At 39.5% G+C, this 26,814-nt stretch overlaps 1 protein-coding gene across 1 annotated transcript in view; it reads right to left on the bottom strand.

Moving 5' to 3' along the window:
- cacna1db (calcium channel, voltage-dependent, L type, alpha 1D subunit, b) overlaps window positions 1-26,814 on the bottom strand; it is an 82,480-nt gene that overhangs the window by 34,993 nt on the left and 20,673 nt on the right. The window contains exons 4-7 of the mRNA XM_030733042.1: window positions 9,332-9,471; window positions 8,550-8,692; window positions 5,449-5,601; window positions 1,859-2,055 (exon numbers count right to left, since the gene is read on the bottom strand). Coding sequence (XP_030588902.1) covers window positions 1,859-2,055; window positions 5,449-5,601; window positions 8,550-8,692; window positions 9,332-9,471 — 633 coding nt within the window. The remainder of the gene's footprint in view (window positions 1-1,858; window positions 2,056-5,448; window positions 5,602-8,549; window positions 8,693-9,331; window positions 9,472-26,814) is intronic.

The following is a 26,814-nucleotide window of genomic DNA, read 5'->3' as shown; positions in this document are numbered from 1 at the left end:
ACACTCAGTGACATTATGAAGGGAAGCAGTTAAAGGTTAATGTTTTCTCTGCATATAAAAAACAAGTGAAATTTCACTGAAGCCCCCTGTGCAGATTCTGACAAACCACCTGTCCTTTAAAGTCACGCTGCACACTTATCAGTTCAATTTAGGCAAGAAAAAAAGAACTCCGGCTATTTTTGGCTTTCTGTTACACAGTCACAGCGACCTGTATGAATAATGTGCAATTATGGAAGATTATGTGTACTTAATTATTTAAATTAATAACCGAATTAGCCGAAAAATGTAATTGATTTGAGGAGGTGCAAAGCCCACAGTATCCCTCCAATATGAAAGGATTTTAACCCTGAGCTACAACTAAAACTGCAGCAGGAAGGGTGACCACTAGAGGGAACCATGTGAGTGATAACTGGGTCAGTTATGAATGACAGTGAGTACTTGTATTGGTGTTAGTAATGAGGCTGTGCCAAATGACCGCATTAAATACAACGTGTCTCTTAGTGGAGCCACCTGGGACACCAGGAACTGATAGTTGGAGTTTTCCTATTTCCCATAATCACATTTCACACAGTTCCCAGGACTTTTATTTACCCAATGTACATGTCTACAATTTACACTTCTATTTTAATACTCGTGTTTCCTTTAAAGAAAAATCACACTAATCTACCTGCCTCCAGCCGCAGCACAGTAACCACCCACCATGAAGAAATATTTATACTAGGCTAAAGGTTAGAGTTAATTTATGCATCTGCTTATCTATCCATTCTTTCCTTCTTTTAGGTCTGCTGGATCTCCTTCCTTCTACCACTTTAACAGGAGTATTAGCATGGAATTGCCATGGTAACACATACATGCATGAAAGTGTGTGTGGGACAGAGGGAGCGAGAGAGTCTGAGAAGACAAACAAGAATTAGGTGAAGAGGTTTATTATTTCATAGATGAGGATCTCCATCAATAAAAGGAGGTGGGTGTACTGTGATGAAAACTCATCATGGATGCTGAGTGTTTTGGCTAATTAAAAGCAGCTGGTGGGTTTTGTTAATAGGAAGCTGGGGGGGGGGGGGTAAATGGGTTACAAATTACATATATAGCATGAATTTGCAAGACAGAGAAAAAACAGAAAGTGCATGCCTAAATAAGTATGCTCAGAAAAGTACTGTGTTGGTCAAGCCCTGTATGAAAAATAATGTCCCACCTATTACTGACAGTGTCTGCATAATTACATAATAAAAAATTATATATATATATATATATATATATATATATATATATATATATATATATATATATATATATATATATATATATATATATATATATATATATATATATATATATATATATATATATATATATATATATTTTTTTTTTTTTTTTTTTTTTTTCCCCCACAGTTTCCTGCCTGTTTATGCTGCATGGCATCCCAAACTCTGTGAAACTGTGTTATCCTCTGTATTTTTTGTAAATTCAACTGAAGAAACAGGAAAGGTGGGTTTTACGTCTGAATGATTCATAGGTCAGTGTTAAATGGCTTAAGGAACAAAAAAGACATTCCTCTGAAAGGTACAAAGACTGGACTGAAAAATCTGTGAAAAAGCAGCCAGTGTCCAAAAAAAAAAACCTTTTCAAAGACCTTCAGAAGGTGGGAGAACTATTGCTCAAGGTCACTTTTAAAAAATTACAAGAAAGCCTGGCTCCTTGGAAGCAAAATAAAAAGAAATGAGGAATGGCTCGAGACTTTTGCACAGTACTGTATTTTTAGATTGTGAACTTTAAATAAGACTTGCTCAGTAAAAAGAAAATATGGTGCCCCAGTTGGACATCATGAGAGTAATTTTAATGCCAACTGGCAGATTACCCAGTAGAGAACGTCAGTCCAGCCCTCCATGGTGATGCACTGGAACACAGTGAGCATGGCAAACAAAAAATTGTCAAAGTTGGTGATGCCATTGTTGGGGCCTTGCCAGCCCTCCCGGCAAACTGTACCATTGAGCAGGCAATGACGGCCATGCCCTGATATTGCACACGGCGCTGGCTCTTCCTCTGCAAGGGCACCTGGAGACACAAAGACAAACAGATAAATGAACATGGAAACAAGGCACTAAAGACTCGCAGCTTTTTAACATCATGGTAATAGTTGTCCAATCGATTTGACTTTTTGTTACATTATTTCACGTATATTCTTTGTCAATCTTATGTCGCACCTTTCTTTCTTAGTGTGTAATAATTTATCTTCTGCCAGAATTTGTATTTTTTTCTCCAGTGTTATTTTTGTGAAATCCCCATTACTGCATTTTTCTTTGATTCTGAGATTATGATCATTATTACTTCATACAAAGCAGCACGGTGGCGTACTGCTGCCTCACAGCAAGAAGGTCCTAAGTTCGATTCCACCTTGGCTTTCTTTTTGTGTGGGTTTCCTCCAGGTACTCTGGTTTCCTCCCACAGTCCAAAGACATGCAGTTACTGGGGTTAGGTTAGTTGGTGATTCTAAATTTTCTCTCTGTGTTAGCCCTGCGACAGGCTGGTGACCTGTACAGGGTGTACCGTGCCTCTTGCCCTATGACAGCTGGGATATGCTCCAGCCCCCCGGCGACCCAGAACAGGATAAGTGGGAGAGAATGGATGGATGGACAAAGATGATATACAGTTATTTGAACTGTATCCATGAGAGAATGGATATCAGAAATCCATAGAGCCATTCACGCAGTCCTCTGTGTCACACTTTGCAATTGTACTTTTCACTGTTCTGACTACTCCATCATCACAGAAGCGCCCCACGCTTACAGTGCATGCATTATAGATTAGCCCGCACATTAAACTTTCCACCTCCTTAATAAAATAACGACAGTGCTTGTATATATATATATATATATATATATATATATATATATATATATATATATATATATATATATATATATATATATATGCATATGCATCCATCCATTTGCTTCCGCTTATCCTGTTCAGGGTTGCGGGGGGGGGCTGGAGCCTACCCCAGCTGTCATAGGGCGAGAGGCAGGGTACACCCTGAACAGGTCACCAGCCTGTCACAGGGCTAACACAGAGAGACAAACAGCCTTTCACACTCACATTCATGCTCTCATTCACACCTATGGGCAATTTAGAGTAGCCAATTAACCTAACCCCAATAAGTGCATGTCTTTGGAATGTGGGAGGAAACCCACGCAAGCACGGGGAGAACATGCATATATATATATATATATATATATATATATATATATATATATATATATATATATATATATATATGCTTTGTATATGTGTCTTGGTGTGTATATGGGTCCATCAGTCTATCCTTTTTAATGTGGTGTGATGAAAGCAAAGAGTAAATGTAAAGCTCAAGCATGATTACATAATAGCTAGATATTACTCATTTAATCACTGGATTTAATCCACCATCTGCTGTTTTTAGCAACTTGTTACCATTCACATAGGTACATGTGTCCATTCATTGTCAGGGATTAAATCCTGTCTCCTCTAAGCTGAGATGTGCAGTGGAGAAAATAAGTATTTGATACACTGCCAATTTTGCAAGTTTTCCCACATACAAAGAATGGAGAGGTCTGTAATTTTTATTGTAGGTAAACTTCAACTGTGAGAGACAGAATCTAAAAAAAAAAAACATCCAGAAAGTCACATTGTCCATCCATGCATCCATTCTCTCCCCGCTTATCCGGGGCCGGGTCGCGGGGGCAGGAGCCTAAGCAGAGAAGCCCAGGCTTCTCTCCTCCAGCTCATCTGGAGGGAGCCCAGGTCAGCCGAGAGATATAACCTCCCCAGCATGTCCTGGGTCTACCACAGGGCCTCCTCCTCATCACATTGCATGATTTCTCAATAATTAATTTGCATTTTATTGCATGAAAGAAGTATTTGATACAAAAGAAAAACAGAACTTAATATTTGGTACAGAAACCTTTGTTTGCAATTACAGAGGTCAGACGTTTCCTGTAGTTCTTGACTAAGTCAGCACACACTGCAGCAGGGATTTTGGCCCACTCCTCCATATAGATCTTCCCCAGATCTTTCAGGTTTGGGTGGTGTTGCTGGGCAACACTGAGTTTCAGCTACCTCCAAAGATTTTTTTATTGGGTTCAGGTCTGGAGACCGGCTAGGCCAGAAATGCTTCTTACAGAGCCACTCCTTATTTGCCCTGGCTGTGTGTTTCAGGTCACTGTCATGCTGGAAGACCCAGACACAACCCATGTTCAATGCTTTTACTGAGGAGGTTGTTGGCCAAAATCTTGCAATACATGACCCCACCCATCCTCCCTTCAATACAGTGCAGTCTTCCTGTCCCCTTTGAAACATATGATATTTCCACCCCCATGCTTCACAGCTGGGACAGTGTTCTTGGGGGTTGTACTCATCCTTCTTCTTCCTCTAAACATGGCGAGTGGAGTTGATACCAAAAATGCTATTTTGGTCTCATCTAACCACATGACCTTCTCCCATGCCTCCTCTGGATCATCTAGATGGTCACTGGCAAATTTCAAATGGGCCTGGACATTTGTTGGCGTGAGCAGGGGGACCTTGCGTGCTCTGCAGGATTTTAATCAATGATGGCATCGTGTGTTACTAACGGTCAACTTTGAGACTGTGGTCCCAGCTCTCTTCAGGTCATTGACCAGGTCCCCATGTGTAGTTCTGGGCTGATTCCTGACCTCTCAGAATCATCCTTACTCCACAAGGTGAGATCTCGCATGGAGCCCCAGACCGAGGAAGCTTAACAGTCATCTTGTGTTTCTTCCATTTCCTAATAACTGCGCCAGCAGTTGTTGCATTCTCACCAAGCTGCTCGTCTACTGTCCTGTAGCCCATCCCAACCTTGTGCAGGTCTACAATTTTGTCCCTGGTGTCCTTAGACAGCTCTTCGGTCTTGGACATGGTGGAGAGTTTGGAGTGTGACTGATTGAGTGTGTGGACAGGTGTCTTTTATACAGGTAACAAGTTCAAACAGGTGCAATTAATACAGGTAATTAGTGCAGAATAGGAGGGCTTCTTAAAGAAAAACTAACAGGTCTGTGAGTGCCAGAATTCTTGATGGGTGGTAGGTGATCAAATACTTATTTCATTCAATAAAATGCAAATTGATTATTTAAAAATGATACAATGTGATTTTCTGGATTTTTATTTTTTTTTTTTTAGATTCTGTCTCACAGTTGAAGTGTACCTACGATAAAAATTAGGGCTAAAGGGAAAACAAAAATCAGTAGTGTATCAAATACTTATTTTCCCCACTGTATGCCTGTTTATATAATAAGCTGTGTGTGTCAAGCTCAGTTTTAAAAGGGTTAATGGGATAAAAATCCCTCTTTTAGAAGGTGTATATAGAAATGAAGCAGGCAAGTGTCATGACTGACAACTGAAAAGAACAAATCCAAAATCAGCTGATAAATAAATTAATAAATAACTCTATCTTACCTGTTTCTGTCACGTAGCAGGTAGCATGCATTTTGCCAATAAAAAGCTCCAGGCCGATGATAGCATAGATAATAATGACAAAGAGGACCAGCAGAGCGATGTGAAGCAAGGGAACCATGGCTTTAATAATGGAATTTAAAACCACCTGTAAACCTGCAAATACAAACAGAAGCCAAAGTCAGCAGGAGCACACAGACACACTGGGTTGCCACCATTAGCCATTTGTTAACTAGAGTTGTAACAAGCTGAGTGACAGAAAATTAATCAGCAACTGCTTCTATGATCCATTATCAGATTTTAGTCATAATTTAGTCACAGAAAAGTTATTAAAATATAAAATGCATCACTTTGTGGCCTTTGGGGTAGATGCACAAAGACAAAAACACTTTTAGAAAAATGATTTATCCAATCATTTAACCAAGTACAAGTACAGACAAGACAGTACAAGTATACAACACTCTGATACCACAATATTGTACCTAAATAAACGCTGTGGTTCTTCCTGTTATTCACTCAACAGCCTTAAAAGAATTTTGGAAACAAAAAATTCACACAAATGTGAGGGCTGGTGATTGTTCTAAGCCCAAAGAAATATGAAGCCTGCAAATTTTCAATAATAAGAAAGTTCTTTTTTGGTAACCAATTACAGAAATAAAGCCAGAGTTTATTTAGCTAGCAACTGGCACTCGGGCAGCATCGGTACACAGCGTGGTAGAAACACACATAAACAATGAGTGTACAGTGAAGCAAACATACGTAAAAAAAATCTACAATTTGTCATGGCATAATTACAAGAGCCTTGTGATATCAGTGAATGGGAGCAAAAGCCAGCAAACAACCCTGTTTTTTTTAGCAAACAGGCTGAAACATCCCAGCTTATTTAGAACGTACATACCATCCAAAAAAGACGAATGTTAAACTTGACTAGAAGTGAAAATGTCGTTTGAGCTCAATGCAACTTAATCTCTCGCAGAGGTCCTTCCTCAGACCTGGCAAATGCTATGTTGCTATGGCAACTCAAAGAATGCAGACACATTAGGGTATGTGTTGATGTAAGGTCAAATGTGTGGCAAAAACAGAAACAGTGAAGGAAAACAGCTTCTCCCAAATGATAAAGAAACTGGGCTAAACGATAGGACCTATGCAGATTTCTACGAGCTAATCATTGCAGACCACCTTGTTTCTGTTTAGGTAAATTACCTTTTTTGTAACACTGCTAACAGTCAAGTCTTTAGGGGCACAATACAATACTGGAATAGCCCAAAAGCACAAGCAAACAGACACCTTATAAATCACACTTTTTGTTTGCATAAAAACTGTAATAAGCATCTAGTGTAATTACGTAGATATGTTTTACTCTGCTTAATTATTCCCATTCTAAAAAACTAAAAAACTAGCACTCCCAACACTGTGGTGTGACACTGATAGGATATTACAATCATAAACAGTGCTGCCGAATACCTTTTAAATGATCACCTGATTGCACTGCAGTTCTAACACCTTGTTATTACAAATGTTGAAAAACCGCAGCGCACTGATGTGATAATGACACCACAAACAGCAGACTCGGTCAGGGTCACCCATCTTACTTCCCAGCTGCATCCTGCCCAAAGTTCCCATCCACATGTTTAACTGTTACCTCTATTGGCAGTTGAAAATATTCAGTAGTTTGTGTGATATTTGCCCATGCAGCAACAATAAAAGCCAGTTAAATACCTAAATATGCATTTAAAACATACAAATAAGATTACTTTAAATCAGAGCTACTGTTTTGCCTCAAGGACAAATGACCAGAAACACTCCAGCTGCTTATGAAGTGCTTGAAATACCCTTTACTTGGGTGCTTTAAGGTTGTCATAGTGACTGTCTTTGCACAGAGAATTCAGCTGAACTGGAATAAAAATCTAATACATAACAGAGAGAACCTGGGGACAGGAAAGAAGTGTTTTTCACACATAACACTGGGTTGAATTCAACATGGTGAACAGGGTGAAAATATCAACACAATGGTAACATGAAACGCATGTTCCATAATGTAATAAAACACTGCTCAGAAATGACTGAAAAACTGTGCTACTCATCAGCCTGAATCACAAAGGTAAGCACAAAGAAGAGCGCCCCATTTATTAAACTAATGGCTCACAATGAATTGCCATCTCTGTCCCGATTACATTTTAGTGTGGAGGATTTAACTTTTCTTCTGTTCAGTTCTTCAGCATTTCATTGAATGGATGCACTGAATTGTACATCTACACATGCTCTCCTCTTTGTTTGATAGCTATGGTTAAAGAAAAAAAAAAAGTATTGCTGGCCATTGTAGTGACATGTGCTGCCACTTTTAAGGTGTTAAATGTATCTTAATCTAGAGCCACCAATAAAAAAAAATTCTCTACTGCAAACTCTAATTTATGGTATCAGCAGGTGGAAGGCCCTGCGATAGATTGGCGATCTGTCCAGGGTGTAGCACGCCTCGCGTCCTGTGACAGCTGGGATAGGCTCCAGCCCAACCGTGACCCTGAACTGGATAAATAGAAGAAAATGAATGGATGGAGCAGGTGGAAAGATGCTACTCAGAACTGATAGGTTTGACTAAATGAAGATAATTTAGACCGATAATAGGCCTTACTCCATCCACAGAGTTCATGTAAACTATGTGTTAGTACAAACAAATGTATTGTTTGTTGAAAAGTATCTGCTCCTTTTGAATTTGATGCCAGTAACATTTCAAAGAAGTTGGGACAAGGCCATGTTTACCTTTGTATTGCATAACAGTTTGTAACCAACAATCTGTATGCAATTTAAGCTGATCAACAGTTTTTGGCCTACGCTGTAGACTCTATTAAAACGGGGCCATACTCTTCGCTTTCCATATGTGCAGAATGTGTGTTGTCTTATATAAAGTTTAGTAGCATTACATGCTTCCAAGAATAGATTATCTACACTCATCTCAACCTGATTAAATGGGAGCTTATCCAGGGTCACTTAAACTCCTGTGTGAGTTTGTAGGGACCTTAATAAAAAAAAAAAATTTAAAAAGAGGAATTGGTTTGGACACAAGGGCATAAAAAAAATGTACCAAAGATTTGTTTGTGTTTACTCACTGGGAACTCCAGAGACAAGGCGAAGGGGTCGTAGTACGCGAAAGGCTCGGAGGGCCTTGACATCAAACCCTCCAGGTTTGCCTCCAGACTGGCCACCAGAATCTGCATCTTTGGTTATCATCTCCAGAACCACACTGAACAACCTGGAGACGAGCAAGGGGGAGAGGCAAGAGTGAGAAAATATAGAGAAAGTGAGGCAGAGGCATGTAAGAGAAGGAGCAGTAATGGCAATGTGATGAAAAGACAGCAAAACAAGATAAAAGCAAAAGAGTCAGAAAGCCAAGAACAAAGCCACAGCTCCTCTTTGTTCTTCACTCTCTCTGTTCACGCACCTGTCTGTGTAAGTGTGCATGGCTCGTGTGTGTCCTCTTTACATATGTCTATGCGTATTTACCTTTAGTTTTTCACACCTCATCACGGTTTACATTGAAGTCCCACAGGAGCCAGGTGGTCTACTGATAAACCATGACGCCATACAAAGCCATGCGTTTGTGTTGTGTGTGTGTGTGTGTGTGTGTGTGTGTGTGTGTGTGTGTGTGTGTGTGTCCAAAACATCACTATTGTCACGATACTGGACAGAATTCATGGATAATGGATAGCTGAACACTGAGCTAAGATGCACAGATGTGTGTTATGCCATCTTTTACAGTAAATGGATGAGAGTGTACAAGATACGTGCATGATTAGTTTCTTATATAAGAAAAATTATGAGTGTGTGGGAGTGTGTGCGCAAATGTGTGTTTGTATGTATATACTGTATTATGCGCCACCTATAAACTCACCCCACAATGACGATGACAAAGTCCAGCATGTTCCAGCCGTTTCTGACGTAGGAGTTTTGGTGCATCACCAGGCCATAGGCAATAATCTTCAGAAATGTCTCTATTGTGAAAATGATGAGGAAGGCATATTCTACTGTCTCCTGCATAGAGGGAAAGCGGAGGGGGGAAAATAAAAGATGTTTATTTAAACTTTACAACCCTGTAGGTCAGTGCCGTGTGCAAAGATGCAATGGTGTGTGCAACATTTCCCCCCTGGAAACCACAGCAGCTGGTAGCTGATAAATAAATCTATGATCTGAATTTATTAATTGTCATGAATTCTGATGACTTGCAGCAGGATCAGGTCTCCGTTATCAATAAAAGGCAAATGATTAACAATGACAAAATTTAACCTCTCCGTGTTTTCAGTCTTCATTTGTCCAGTATATGCACTCTTCCTCCTCTGCATGTCCATATGTAAAACACATCTAATAAAGCTAAATGATAAATTATAGCACAGCAACAGCAATGCAGGTCTTCATTCCTTTATCTGTTTTAAAGAAAGTGATAAAAGGAAGGTGATATGATATATTATTTTATCATATCCTCAATCTAAATGAAAGGAAAGAAATAAATCTGATGAGGGGGTGGGGTAAATGTTCTAGCATGTTGGCCTAAATATGCTGATTTGATCCAGGTTTATGACACCTGAGGTGTAACAATCTAAATCTAGATCTAAAAGGAACCGTTTCATTTCTTAAACTACAAGTTTGCTAACAATGCTTTATGTGAGGTTTCTGCAAACGTCAACTGTGTTCATTCTGGCAACGGATTTGTATTTTCAAGATTTAAGTTTCACGAGAGCATTTCTTTCTGCATCATGTAACAGAAGAAAGTTAAAGTGCAGGAACAGATATCATGATGCACTGACAAACAACGTGACACAACATAGCAGAAATGAACTTTACAGTAATGATCTTTTAAGTGAAGTGTAATTATTCATATATATGCAACTTAAAATATTACATTACATACAAAGTATATTGCATTTCTAGGTTAAGAATGATCTGCATGTCTGATTCTGAAAGTAAAGAATATTGTGAGTTTTTTATGACTGTATGATGTTTCCACTGAAAAAATAAAGGAAGACACAATCATAAGATGTCTTTTGAGAGCTCAAGGTTTTATACGGCAGCAGCATTGTGAAATATGATGTAACACTGGCTTTATACGGAGGGATGTGACTGTGGGTGGAAATGACCCCCTTTCATTCATTTGCATTCAGGTGAACCTCATAAACACAGCTCAGGGAGAGATGTACTGAAAGCCACCAACACAAAATCCAAAAAAACAGGACATCGCAAAATTAATGGCGCTGTTTGATTGACAGATCATCTCGGGCAAAAGCAGTGCTGAAAATCCAAAGCAATGGCCGCTAAGCAGCAAGTATGTTGCCAATACATATATTTCGGGGCCAAAAGCAGAAAAGACGAAAAGTCTTCAAGTCATATTGTATGTCCTGCTGCATCATCAGCATGTTTCCATGGTAACTATGTGTCCGGTAATGGAAATATGTCCCAGAATTTGGATATTTCCACACACATCTATTTATTGTGCTTACACATTATTTCACTTTCTCACCTCCACTTTCTTTTTCTCTCACACAGAAACACATTTCTCTCTCCTACGTATCTCACTTCTCTCTGCCTTTCTCTCTTTCTGTCTCTCCCACACACAACTTTCTCTCTCTCTCTCTCTCTCTCTCTCTCTCTCTCTCTCTCTTTCTCTCCATTTATCATCCTCTCTCTGTCTCCCTCTAATTCACCAAGCAAAAGGTTAGTGAGTCGGCAGGTTTTAAGGCCCATTAAGTTAAGCTCTTCTGTTGTTGATTTAAAGGACGCAGACACGCAGAGCACACTCGGACAGCGTGCACAAAGAAACGTAGCTACTGAAAGAGACTGACGACATCAGCAGCACGCACACTCAGACTTCACACCCACACAAGCGGGCAGAGAGACCTGCAATGATACACAAACTCAAACCATGCTTCTGAAAGGCAGCAAGCCAACCAGACAAACACTTCCACAGAGATTTTAAAGGCCCCCCCTGGCAATGGTGGCTTAAAGAAAGCCACTATTAGAAAGAATACTTAAACAGCAGCCATTGTAGTCTACTACAGTGCTATCATAGCTACAATCAGCATTTACGTTTTAGCTTTAAGTGCACTGAAGCTTTATATTGACTCTAACCGTGGAATTTATCCCTGTAATCTACCTAAGACACATTTTCTGTGCAGGCAGCCACTGGTTTTTGATTTTCTTGTTGTTACTTTACTTGGAGCTCTGAGTGTCACTGTGCAGAAAGATGTACAGTAAGACTGCAAACAACGGGAACAAACAAAATATAGCAAGGTGTCGAACAACCACGTCACACCAGCGTCACTGTAATTTTAATTCTTGGACACCAGTGACAATGTAGTAAACATAATAAACATAACACAGTCTCTTCATTTCAGCTGTAATCCATCAATGAGCATGTAAAACATTACGAAACATTGCTAACTTCATCAACTTGTTGAAGTGGTGGTATACACATGTTACTGACAATAGCTGCAAAAGACTTGTTGCATTTATGACAGTAAGAATTCTTAGCATAAACTTATAGTGACGAGTAACTACAACCTTTACTAGGAAAACTGCATCATAGATTAATGTTTTACTGTCACTACAAATAAAAAACGAGTTGGTGAGATTGTGTCAATGTGCAAATTTTATTGCTTTTAGATGATTTTAGTGAGCAGAACAAAGACAATCACAGTGTGTTGAGTATCTGTCTGCATGCAGTTCAACCTTGTGCATATTAAACTCAAACTCAAACTGAGAACAAACAGGTCTTTTGCAACTTTTAACAGAAAGCTCAACAGGTGGCTCAGTCAAACATGAAGCCAGACTATTCAGATGCTGTCAGACTAATGGAAAGGGGTGCATGTCTCAAAGAGGCTTCGTTTTAAAAAACATTTTTACATTTGTTTGGAAAAGCTGTTTAAGTCTGTTCTACTGTACCAGAAGGAAGGAAAATGTAAACTGAAACATTTCTATATGAGCTGCAAAATCATCATCAGAAATGGAAATATAATATTTCATGCAAATGAATACAAAAAGTTAAAAACATGCCAAATTGGTCTTTTCACAATACAGAACTGTCCAGATGCTCTGGATCAGCAACTCAGCTACTTTGTAAATACTGATATTGTAAAAACAGCCATGTCTTTGTCTCTTAATTGCTAACTGATGTAATCTGAGAGCAGTGCCACAACAGTATCTGGGGGATGACCAGTTAAGGTCAACAAGCCCCATGATTCAGCCTTCAAAGCACACATGACCACACACCTGCCTCCATCCACTTTAACATTCTTGCCCTGTCCCCTTGTTGTTTACACAGGTCTCAAATGTCCCCTTTTCTGTGTGTGTGTGTGTGTGTGTGTGTGTGTGTGTGTGTGTGTGTGTGTGTGTGTGTGTGTGTGTGTGTGTGTGTGTGTGTGTGCGCGCGTAAACACACATACAAAAGCAAAAATGTATGTTAATACATATATATTATTAGGACAGTAAGCAGCAGCCAGGTCTCAGTTATTGTGCTAAATGTTTATAAAAGAAACATAACATTACACAGCATTAGAAACCAGGATTGCACAAAAAAGTGTGAACACTTATAGGGCTGCATAAAACGATTATTTTAGTAATCGAGTATTCTATCGATTATTCCAGCGATTAATTGAGTAATCGGATAAGAAATACTTTTTTTTATTAACAGTTTATCTGCATATTTTAACTTCCGTACTGCAGTTTCTCGCCATATGAACAAACAGCGGTGAATGGAGCAGCTACAAAGTTCTCTTTTCTTCACCTTAACACTTGCTGATCAGGTGCTTGATGAAGGACCTCCAGCTGTTTCACAGATTTAATGGTGGTTACTAAAAGAAAAAGCTGCTGTTTTGGACGCTGGAAAAACGTTTCCTTTTTCACTACTTGAGCTCACCGTCACAGCTTCGCCTCTTTGCGCTTGCGCAGTGAAAACCGCTGCCTGCTATGAGTGTTTTGAAAAACTAGTGGCTGCGGGAGCCATGGCGCATGTGTGAGTAATGGTGTAATGCTTTGTATTCACAAGCATTCTCGAAAATACGTTTCTACTGCAGGTCTATATTTAGTCACTAATAAGGGATTAAAGTATAAAAAATATTTTGAAGGAGCCCCTCGGTCCTGGGGGGCGGGCCTTCCGGTACCGAACCATCGCTAGTGCTAATGGCCCGCGCTCACTAGCAAACTAGTTCTGGTAGCTACAGCTGAAGTAAAGACAAAAATAGCAGCTGAAATTCTCAGCGAGCACAACACACACAGACACACAGAGAGCAGTGGAGGCGTGGAAATGCATGTCAGCGACAGTTGCCACCCGTCCCGTAAAGTACGGAACACGGCATGTTACGGAGCTGTATTCCACGGAGTCCCGTAACATACGGGGTTCTGTATTTTACGAGACAGGTGGCAACTCTAGTGATGATTCACTCTGTGTTAAATGAAATCCATCGCAGCGAAGGAGAGCTTTTTAGAATGTGTGCTTGTGTATACGTGAGTGATTCACACTCCAGTCCAGTAGGTGGCGGTAATGCAGTTCTATGTTGGTTTGCCAGCCCCCAATAAACCCACAAAAAAACGTCAGCACTAATGCTGCTAATGCTAGTGAGGAGCGCCGCTTACACCGAGACAGCTGAGGGCTGCAGAGTTTAAACGAAGCATCGACACAGTAAATTTGTGTCGATAAATTTTTAGAATCGATTTAATCGAGTTAATCGATGAATCGTTGCAGCCCTAAACACTTATTTCCATTGTGGTCCCAGAAAACACAAGAAACAACAAGATGAGACCACATTGAAGACGTTTGATCTTCTAATGCACAGCACTATGTTTGGAGAAAACCAAACACAGAATATCAACACAACCAACTGTTAAAGCACAGGGGTGGAGGGGTGATGACTTGGCCTTGTTTTGCAGCCAGAGGACCTGGCCACCTTGCAGTCATTGAGTCAGTCATGAACTCCTCTGTATATCAGAGTATTCTGGAGTCAAATATGAGGCCATCTGTCCAACAGCTAAAGCTTGGCCCAAATTGGGTCGTGCAACAGCACAATGATCCCAACCACAGCAGCAAATCTACAACAGAATGAAAAAAAAATGAGGTGATGCAGTGGGCCAGTGAAAATCCAGACCTCAGCCTAATTGTAATGCTGTGGCGGGACCTTTAGAGAGCTGTGTAAAAACAAATGCCTGCAAATCTCCATGACAAACTCATGATTAAAGAAAACACCGAAACTCGAGTAAAGAAAAAAGAGCAGCAGCAAGCAGTTTTCCCAGGACAGGTGCAGGCACCCAACGCTGTTGATTAAAAGTCAACACTTTCTGCATCTGCTTCACTTTAAAAGCTTTCCAGTGAAAAGACTGTATGAGTGTGAAGCAGCTGCAGGGCGAGCCACTGGAGTCACTTCAGCATCTTCTGAACATGGACAGTTGCCTGTTACAACATCTCCGCTGAATAACAAACTATAATCACTCATTTTATGTTTAACCCCATACTTTAGAATTTAGAGTAATAAAGTAAGGATTATAGGAACTATTGCAACCTACAGTGTACCGCTGGGGATTTATTAAGTACACTGTAAACCTGGATAAGTTGAATCTACTTAAAAAAAACCAAGGTAACTCGTTGCCTTAAATTGTTTAAGTAATGAGCATCAGTTGAATAAGTGCAGTGGACTATGTTCAGTGTACTTGAGGCCCTTTTGGAATGGAATGAAAGATCTAAGTTGAATGTATTAATAACAGAGTTTCAGTAACTGAAGATACTTAGTTCAAGCAATCACCACCCATTTATTTAACTCAGCTTGTTAAGTAAGCACTACTCCATTACCAAGTGAACTAAATTGTATGTTCTAATTGACCAAACTTATCTTTTATAGTTCGTGAAAAATTAAACCTCTTCATGGTCATTGGGGGTGGGGGTAGGGGGGGGGGGGGGGGGCCTGTATATACACCCCATACAGGTCACCAGCCTGTTGCAGGGCTAACAAAGAGAGAGGGAGACAACCATTCACACCTGTGAGCAATTAACCTTAATCCCAGTAACTGCATGTCTTCAGATTGTGGGAGGAAAGCTGCGCAGACACGGGGAGAACATGCAAACTCCACACAGCAAGAGGCCTGGGCCAAGACGGAATCGAACCCAGATTATTTGCAGCAGATTATTTGCATTATTTGCACCACCACACCACCATGCTGCTCAGTAACAAAAATATTTCTTACAATATTTTTGTAATATTGTAAGAAATATATACAAATATTTCTTACAATATCTTACAAAATTTAAACTGTGTCTGTTTAAATTTGGTAAATAAACAAACATGATAAAACTCAGCCCTGCTGAACACTGGTGCATTAACATTTACAAATAACATTTGTCCATGGAACAATTAAAAAAAAACTGTACAAGCAGAGAACCAGAAGGTGAAGAAAAAACAAACAAAAGTACCAAATATCTACTCTTTCAAACTCCACACAGCAAGAGGCCTGGGCCAAGGTGGAAATGAACCCAGACCTTCTAGATGTCATTCTAGCTGTGAGGCAGCAGTGCTACCCACTACGCCACCGTGCTGCTGCATATTAATCTAGTCTGTTAAAACTGGTATAAACTAGATTTTTAGCAGATGCAACACTTGATGATATTAAGTTGTTTGAACTCAAACACATAATTACAATAAGATAGACCATCAAAAAGTACAGTCTACTCAACATTAACAAGTAATGTTCACATTCTAGGTAATTTTAAGTAATATGAACTCAATATTTTTAAGTCAAATCAAAATCTGAGTTTACAGTGTATAGTCAGAAAAGCAGACTTTGGTCTCTGCCCTGTTACATACCTCATGATAGCTATAGCAAACATGCTATGATGTTATATAATAAATATTAAATCCCTTTTATTCTTCACATCCCCGAGGGATTCCTGGGTAGTAAGTGGAGTGTGAGAGAAACACGTGGCGCAGGCCTGAAGCTGCTTCTGCATGAGAGAACTAGAGTGGGGTTGAGTGCTGAGAGAGAGTGAGAGACAGAGAGAGGGGGCACCTAAACACTGTCAACCCTCTTCTCTCTTTGGCCTTTTGTTCTGTTAAAACTGGGGATCCAGAGCTAATGTTGTGTTTGTTTTTGTCAAGTTCTTCCTCAAAGGATGGCATCCCCTGTTTTTGTTTCCTGTGTCTGAGCTCAGTGAAAAAAAAAATGCTCCTCCCATGCTTGTAGTAGGGATACTGTCGCCATGGAAATCAGGCTTGTTGCATGTGTGGGCTGAGAAGGAAACTTGAAATACTTAAGACTACTGCCTCTGGTACACCCTACTGGTTTAGATGAAAAAGAGATGGCCTACATTCAATCCTCAGTCCTTTAACTGGAAAGTTTTGAATGCTTTAGAAATCTTTTCAACAAGCCAACACCTCAAAATATGCAAGACATAAAAAACTGAGTATATTATAAGATATATAATAACATTTATTAAAATATATATAATAAAAATAATGTACTTTATGTATTAATAATATTATGTGATGATCAATATTACTCTGTTCTTTGTTTTATGTGTAAGGTTTTGCCACAAAACATCCCCAAGAAAGATGATTGCTTTATACTGTGTGTGTGTGTGTGTGTGTGTGTGTGTGTGTAGTTAATTCCCTTGTGAAAAATACTATAAGATAAATTCCTTGAATGGCATAAGATGTGTTTGCTTCCTGTAGAGAACAGCAAAAACTGAGGTCCATCCTCTCACAGTGAAGCAGCTTAATTGATTTAAGGAGGAGCCGTGAGTCCTGTAAGCTCCAAAATCCCCTGTTTTGGGAGCTAGACAAGAAATTTCGGTTGCTTGAGCTAAATCCAAAAGAGCTGACAGTCTGTGTGCAGCGGATGAACAAAATGTCCTAGTTGATGTTTTTGGACTTACAGAGACGGCAGACCATGTTTTCAATCAAGCACAGTTTGGGTTATGAGCACTCAGGTACAGCTGTGCTGTTGATATGAAAAGATTTAAAAGGTTATGCTCCATGTGAGCTTAATGATTGCAACGCAGCGGCTAAATTTCCTCAGTACTTTAACTGGGCTGCACAACAGATGATTGGCAGGTCTTTTCTGCACACTAGTCCTTCACTTGACTGGACAAAAGCACAACTTGCTGCACTGCCAGTTTCACTAGCAAACTGATACAAATGCTGTGTGTAATACATTTTTCTTTATTTAATTATTTTTAAAAGTGTTGACTTTGTAGAAACTAATATTGTGCCGCATAATCATACATAATTACAGTATCTACAGTTGTTTCTGCCAACTTTTACTATCAAAGTTGTTATTGAGTCTCAGGAGTTTAATGAGGTGAAGGTAACCTGTGGCGTTCTGAACACGTCACCATACAAAGTAACACTTTTATAAGTTGGTCCTGGGTTTGTTTGTATTGTGCACAGGGATAAGCACATAGCTGAATCAACACATATTCCTCATGCTTGTTTCGATGTAATTTTCTATTTCATTTCAGAACCAGGCTCAGGGAGGGGCAGACATTTGCCATGACAGTTGTGGGTGAGGGGAAAGGAAAAGCAGAGCACATGGAGATAGGACAGCACACATGTGGGAAGACAGAGGACGATTTCTAGAAAGAGCAATGTGCCAACAAGCTATGAATGTGGAATCTTTTTAGTTTCTTTTATTAAAAAAAAGTTTTCATATGACACAGTAGGTATCTGCGGACGAGTAGTTGTTCTTATTATAGTATTTCCTACTCCACACGGAGGACGTGTGTAGGTGGTACCCTTGTCCGCACATTCAGAAATATTGAGAGGGCATGTGGACGTCTGCCTCACATGCAGCCTCTGATGAAGTTAATATCGCACACAAGCAGGCTCTCACATATGCTGGGAAAGTGTACGCACACCCCTGACCAGACTGACCAGGCTGGTCCTTAAATCTCTTAAATAAAAGAAGTGAGTTTGCAAGAAGTGATAATTCACTGTTCACTGTAAGGGTGTGTGTGTGTGTGTGAGACCATGATGACTCAATGTAATGCTCTGTGATTTCAGTAATTTTCCCTCACAGAATAATTATATTAATTTGATATAATCAAGTTTCATTGTAAAATGCACAGAGCACTGTTCATCATGCAGACTCAGTCTGGTCTGTATAAGTACTACTTATGATTTTTCTGTTGGTTTGGGAAACTGCAACAATAAATATGATGAGTATAAAAACAACTATATCACAGCGAGACAGAGAGGAAAAAGCAGTGAAGAATGAAAGAAAGCACCATTAGCAGGAAAAAAGAAAATCACATATATAGAGAATATAGATAAATAAATTAAAATGGAAAAAAACAACAAATATTAAAAAAAGAAGAAGAAGAAGAACTAGGTTAGTGTGAAGTGAGTATTACAGTATCTGATAACTTTTGCTTAAGCTTGTTGGATATTTTGCAAAAGAGAGTTGAGTGTAAAACAGTAGTGAATCAGAATGCATTACATATACTGCAGTTCTTTCTGCACGCTTACTGCGTACGTACACTGTCAATATACTGTAGTAAAATGCTAAGAATCAATTATTGTGTTCTCCAATATGAGAAAGTGGGAGCAGCAGTGGCGATTTGGCTGTACTCTGCAAGTGCCACATTATGTTGTGTGAATCTTTGCAGTTATACTAACAAGTAAATTTTTTTGCACTCTCCCAGTACACATGACCACCTAATTAATTATTTGAAAGTGCTTTAGCTGTCCGAGTTAGGATTAGTTGTTCCGATCTCACCTACAGATCTATAGCAATGGTTAAAGTATATACACTATACATGCAAAAGCACTGCTTGATCAACTGTGTATTAATGTGTCAGACTATTTAAAAAAAAAATACAAATGCAAAGAGCACCAACAGCAAAAAAAACACTCTCACTAAACTGTGAAAATAAGTGTTTGATTATGTGGATTAAGTGGTTCAAATATTAGTGCAGATTATTTTCACTTTTATCTGCGCTGTTAGCCTGAAGGAAGAGAAAAGCTCTGTGCCACCTTCACTTGTCCTCCATCCTTCCCTCTCATCAGTCTTTGTTTAAGTTGAGGAGCTGCTGTGACAAGAGTGTTGTGGTTTAGCACACCGAAAGAAAGGAGGCAAGAAGCAGATTTGTGTGTACCAAAATAACGCAGGACACAAAGACTGCTCGGTGAGGACCGTCCTCACCGAGCAGTCTTTGTGGGCGATCGCTTCCTTTCTCAAAGGAATAACGACACTGTTTAAAAGTCTGTATTCTCCAGGGCAAGAAAACACTCGGATTTAGGATTACCTATAAATACATATCAGTTCACAGTGGTGTTTTTCTAAGATGTTATCCCATCTAAAAAAAACATGCGCAGATGTGTGTACTATGCAGAGAAACAATCCATGACTGAATCCAGGAATGCTCACAGTATTTAAATTAATTTAATTTGAATCAGAAGTGACACAATTTGAAACCCAGTTGCATAAGGCTGTAAATAATCTGAGTGGACAGGAGGGAATAAGTGTGGAAATAAATGATTGGAGGTGACAGCAGTGGAGGTGTTAACTATAGAAAACCTGTAAAATTGAGAAGTGACAGTCTGCAGATGGCTGCTGTACTGACAAACCTACATTTTTTTTTCTGTCTGGTTCTTCACACCCTCCCTTGTTGAATACAACAGATTTGCTTTATGCTCCTGGGTGTATTCCCCCTCCATATATTAAGGTTTTCAGTCTTCCCATCATGATTAATGCAATACCACTGCAATGTGTCTGATCTGTCCCATATTTGGTCTGCAAAGTTTAACAACAGCACCAGACAAACAGCCAGTGACAAAAAGAGCGAGGTGTCCAGCTGCAGATCATCCAGAGCTCTGATCTCAACATCGCATGAAAACACTCAGGAAACTAAGATAGACTAAATACACAAACAAACAGTTTGCAGTTGTCCAAAATGGTTGGGACAATCTACAAGAAGAAAAATGCATTCAGTTAGAGAACGCATTCGTTTTAAATACCATTCTAATCAGCTTATTTGGTTACTTTTTACTGTGTTCATATGAACCTGATAAATAAAAAAAACATTTTTGACCAGTTCTTCTAATGGACCCTACTTTTTCTTTTTCTTTCTTTCTTTTTCTTTCTTTCTTTTTTTTTTTTTTTTTGTTTTGATCCCCCAATTCACGCACAGTATATATGTCTCGGTGTATACGTATGTGTGTTTGTGTGACTGTGTGCTTATAATCGATCCCAAACAGGGGATGGCCCAGCAACATCATCATGCCTGACCTGCCTAACAAATCAGCTGGGAGCATCACAGCACACACACACAGAGCTGACGCAGGTTCAGTCGATGTCACTTCCCTCAGTGATGGTAACACAAGCTGACACTGCATTCAATGCAATGTGGCTCAGGCTGCTTTGTGTATGTGGTTCGCGTGTTTTAACTAACCACATTATGGGGTGCTGTAGTATCCCATAAAGTTCTGTGAATGAACTGTGATGATGTCACAGTGGCTCACATGATTTAAACAAGTGTGATAAACTCAGATCAAATTTATCTTATTTGTCTGCTGATTGTTGTGGTTAAAAACTGAACACAATCCAAATGAAATAAATCCTAAGGCATGAATCAGTCCTGTATCACATAAAAAAAAAAAATAGCCCTACAGAGATCTAAAACCTCTACTCTGAAGGACTGACCTCTGACCTCTGCATGTCCTTGACCTCTGAAAATCATTTACTCTTTGTCTTTCTACTTTGCTCTGTGCTGGAAAAGCCCTCTAGAGTAACATGCTGTGAATAAAGAGGTTTTTTTTTTTTTATTGATGTCAAATGACATCAACAGCTGATGATGTGTGATAATAACGGGCTACACAGGAGCTGTAGGCAGTCACACACCAATCAGCCACAACATTAAAACCAACTGCTTAATAATGCATACCTCCCCCTCATGCTGAAAAAAACAGCGCTGATCCATCGAGACATGGACTCCGCAGGCATGGTTTTAATGTTGTGCCTGATCGGTGTATAGTTAGTCTGAAGTCTCATATTGTCCAGACCGGCTTCAAAGGCTCTGGTTCTGAGAAGCATGGTGCCTCTGCAGGGCCTCTCTGTCTTCAAAAACATTCTTTGGCAGATACAGTACCACCTCTGCTAACCAACTTTATGAGTGTTTATGCATGGGAATATTTTGGGGGGTGTCTGTGTATGCTCTTGTGAGCGCGTAAGAGTGAGAGTGCTTTAGCGTGATTCTGTCAGTGGGCTACTGCATGTTTGTGTGTCAGGTCACGTGCATGTAGGTGAATCAACCAGACAGCCAGAAGCAGGCTAATCAGCTCCTATTAGCCTGTTTCCCTTTGATCTTAATAAGATTAATGACAGCCAGAAAGGCTCAGGATGCCCTGCTCATTGCTTTGAGCAGGACATCAACAGAAGAACCACTGATATCTTTTTATTCTTAGGAGAAGAGGAAAGTTTTTTTTATAAAGATCACATCAGGCTGTGATAATCTTTATCAAAGGCAGGATTGTGACCACACATTCAAGTGCATGCATACACCACACGTTAAAAAAAATTAGGTCCATCTTTTTCTCTACATGTTATATTCATGAGAGAAACTGAAGTGGTTGTAATATGGACCGTTAAAATGGACCATTAAATATTTTCACCTCTGCTGTCTATGTGCCGCAGGTTAGAGCGGGATAAAGCTGTCAAAGATGTGATTTTTATTTTCAGTCTCCTGCCTTCCTGTTTACATCCATCACGGCGTTCCTTTTTTGGTGTCCTTATTCTTCTTCTTTCCTTCTGAGCATCTCTTTTTTTCTTGCCGTATCTCCCACAGATCCCTCATTTGCAGAAATCAAGGTCTGTCCTGTGATATCATCTTAGATGTAGATGATATAAGATATGAGTACAGAGAGCTCTGTAATGCTTGCTAATTATTAAACCGATAAGTCGTGACTGAGAGTCACTGACTCCCTCTGAAGACCAAACATCATGCAGTATAATGCTGTGTTTCATTAGGGTGATCTATATTGTTAAGACTAATTTATCTCCAAAGTCAAACTTTATATATTTGTGCATTACCTGTAGATATAATTGGCTATTGAAAAGGATGTAATTTTATCTGTTACATGACTGTGTCATCACCCCAAAATAAAACAACCAGCCAAGGAGTCATCTGAGATAAGATTAAAAAGCTTGGCATTTTTCATGCATCTGTCAAAAAGAGTCAGAATCATTACTGTGTCACAGTAGTCTGTAAAAATCATGGCACTGATGTGCTTGTTGCAAAGCACCTCGAGGATGGAAAAACTCTAGTGAATGCCACTGGGTTCCAGACATCAGTCAGTCATTGCAAAGGATTGGCATCCAAGTATGCAAAATATTATCCTTATGTTTATTATTATGAATTTTCGAATCATTTTGGAGCCTGTGAAGATGGTGACAATGTAATTCTTTACTGTATTACTTTCTTAAAACCATCAAATTAAAGCTGAAATTTTGGACTCCAGTGACCTCTTTATTGTTTCCCTTCAAACCCAATGCAGGGATGTAAAAATATACATTAATATAAATATAAATTTTGAGGTACACAGAAATCAAAATAGAAAGATAACAAGCACAACTGTACACAGTAAGAAAAACCCTGTATATTTTACAGTAAAATACTGGCAGCAGGGTTGACAGCACTCTACTGTAAAATTTACAGTGATCATACTGTTATTTATTATGCAGTTTTTTTACTGTAATGTTTTACTGTGATGTATGACACTGTATTTTTTTAGAGGTCAATGCTGTTAAGACCTAGTGATTTCATATTTTCTTACAATATTTTTATAATAATACTATAATTTCTACAGTACATATCTAGTGGCGCTCTAATTTTCACAGTAAATTTGTACAGTAATGCTGTTATTTCTACAGTAAATTATTTTGTGAAACTACAATGTTTGAACAAAAACCTTTGATATTCATCTTGCAGCAAACGTTTTCAATGTTCTAGTTAAATATTTCTCATCAGATTCAGGGGGTAAAGGCTTTTGAACCTTTACAACAGAAAGACTTAGTGTTTCATCCAGAAAAAAAAGAAAAATGAAACCTTTATTCGTTGTCATTTGTATGTCCATGACAACATCAGCCCAGATGTTTGTTGTCAATGGCTCAGCAGCTAAATTCAGTCTCTGTTCCTTACTTGTATCTACAGTATAATTTTAGATATTGATAATCCAGATATTAAAAGAGAAAGTGTGGATAAGAATGCGGTCAAACCAGCCAGTACTGGTAAAGGCTGACAACCAAAACGCTTCCTACTAATCCAGAGTTGGTATTAAAAAGACCGGCAGCCTTACAGATCTGAATGCGAGAACTCGTCAACATTCATACAGTATGTATGTTTCATGTGTCTATTTCAGTTTCACTGTGTATGTCAGTGACAAAATAGACACTTGATTTCTCCAGATCAAAGCTGCTCAAAACAGCATTAACTTATGTAGCAGTTGAGTGACTTCAGGCATGCTAATAATAGATTAAAAAAAAAAAAAGCAGTTGATCAAAAATGCAGAGGGGAGAACCTCTTTCTCCTCGCTCTCGTTTCATTGTTCATCTCTCTCTATCTTCCTGCTGCTCTAAATCCACCTGTCATTTTCTAACTTTTTCCCCTCCCTTACCCTTTCCTCATTCCCCCCCCCTCTCTCATCCCTCCCACACCTACAACCTCTCCACTCTTGGCTCCTTCTGTCCTAACCATTTTCTTCCTGCTCTCATTACTGTCCATCTCGCAAACTTCTCCCCTCTCTTGACCGCTCTCCTGTCCTCTCTGTTCTCAATTTCTTGTTCTTCTCTTCCTCCTCTCAGCCTGCCTCTCTCCTGTTGAGAGCCATCTACACAGATACTCCACAAGTCTCCATGGCCACAGTTGTCACGGCAGCAGGGCAGGCTGTATGTAAAAATGCGAATGACAAACACGGTGGATATAAACATCCAGCTAGTTAAAATAAACTGCAGGTAGAGCACATGCATGGAAACGTAGAACATAGGGATAATGCACAGAACCACGCATTTGCACTCCTACAGTGTCTCATCATTTAAAACCTGTTTAAAGGAAGACTATTATACAAATTCCTGAGGGAAATATTCTGCACTTTAGTTGCTAAAGGCTCTACTGTGTTTACTTGACAGTTGATAACTGTGTCTCTCGGTTTTTTCACCTGAAGCAGCCACTGTGGCTGCTCAAACCGAATTGCAAGTCAACCAAAAGACATAATTTATGGCAGCTGAAAGTTATTATTGTACAAATATCATCAATTTAAAGTCTTTAAATTTAAGGGGGAAACATGATGGCTCAAATAATAATGTGTTCAGAATCTCTAAAAAATATGTGTATTAAAGTACAGATTTTGCAAGGCTCCAGGGCTAGCAGTAGCATTTTCTAATAACTTTCTTTAGGCTTAAGCTTAAATGCTATAAATTTATTAATGTAGCTGGGCAAGCTGACATAGACCACAGTCTTCATTACTGCGACTTAAGTTCCTGGGTTACATGTGTACTTTTATTGTGCTTTTATAGATTATCACAAAGTTAAAAAGAAAACATAAATTTCATGGCATAAAAAAGGAAAGTTGTGTTGTTTCCTCATTATAGGCACTGTGGCGACACTCTTGATGGCACCTGTAATGGCTCTGTCAAGAGGGCAATTGCAGTTTGACTGAATAGTAAAGGTTGCATAACGGTCACAGCGCCCACTCAAACAAACATGCATTAGGTCTAACTTGGCTCTTCTTCGGGTGCACAGCAAAGCATCCAGAAAAAGGAGAAAACCGGTATATGCTAGAGATTTAAGTTCTCATTTATCCCGCGAGCTATAAACCTGCTTAGCAGTAACAGATAATCTCCTCATCACATTTCCTGGTCATTCAATCTACTGCCACTAGCATTATTCATTCGGAACAATTCTGTTTGAATAATATACATTTTCATTTGAAACGCAGAACACCTGCAGAACAGCAGGTTCACTGATGAAAAATGAATCAGCTTTTGGCCCAAGTAGCAACTTATCCAAATGCTCATCCAGTTAATGAATGAGAGTCGCTTTGAAGCAACACTTATGGATGTTTCAACTTCTATTTGTTTGTCACTAAATAAAACACAGCACCTGGTCATTTAAAGCAGGTTCATGTGGAATATGGTAATGCCAGAAATTTGACATAAAGAGCTTGTACTGAGCAGACAGCAATTTGGGTCAAGTCCAGCAGAACACTGCGTTGTGTCTGGTGTACAAGGCTTTACGCTGCATTCGATAACTGTGCTCTGCTCCATTGTGCCCAAGTGAGGTTTTAGAATACAAATGTTTAAAACTGCAGTGTGTGTGTGTGTGTGTGTGTGTGTGTGTGTGTGTGTCTGTGTGTCCCATATTCCCTGCAGTGTCTGTGGTCCCTGGGCCGTTGGGTGCTAAGTCAGTAAAAACAGGCCTCCTGACATCTGGGCAACTGTCACCCCACGGCCTAAAAACCTATAAAGCCCCCCTGGCTCCACTTGCATAACACTCAGACATGTGCTCACAAGTCTAATTGCGTGTATGTGCAAGCATGTGTGAGTCAACATGTTCAGTACATTGTTGATTAAAAGTCATAATGGACTAAATGTAAACATTTTAAGCGTTAAGTGACTGCCAATATATAAAAATATGACACCCCCCCCATCCAAGCTGGTGTTACAGGAAAATATGTTATGCAGAGCATTTGCTTGATAACCTCAATGAGAGTTTATATTATTTTGTGTTTAACAGACAGTCAAACTGCCTGAGCATGTTTGCTGTAGTTATAGAGAAAAGTCTATATTTAACACATGATAATGATGAAGAGGAGTGACAGCTCAGAGAAGGAAGGAAATGACTCACAATGATGGGACCACAGTCTAATAAAGCTGTATGATCACAGATGTCCTAAGGCTACTTTAACAGTGACCACACACACACACACACACACACACACACAAGTGTGTTTTGCTATCTTTGTGGGGAATTTCCATTGACTTCCATTCATTTCTACAGCCTAAACCTTACCTTTACCCTTTTCCTAACCCTAACCATCACATACCTAACCCTAACCCTAACCTAAACTCAATTCATACCTTAGCCCTAACTCTGACCCCTGACCCAAAAACAGGGTTTCCCCTTGTGGGGACAAGGTTCCAGTCCCCACAAGGAGCAATTGGTCCCCACAACGTAGTATATGTCAGGAAAATTGTCCCCACAAGGTATTATAAACATACGCGCACACACACACACACACACACACACACACACACACACACACACACACACACACACATTTTTTTTTTAAATCCCTGGATATCTTTATGAGCATATTCACTGACTTACCCTAAACCTTCACTACTGACTGC

This window comes from Archocentrus centrarchus, chromosome 7, assembly GCF_007364275.1.
Source record: "Archocentrus centrarchus isolate MPI-CPG fArcCen1 chromosome 7, fArcCen1, whole genome shotgun sequence".
In the NCBI taxonomy this organism is placed as follows: domain Eukaryota; kingdom Metazoa; phylum Chordata; class Actinopteri; order Cichliformes; family Cichlidae; genus Archocentrus; species Archocentrus centrarchus.
This window is presented reverse-complemented; position numbering and strand designations above follow the sequence as displayed.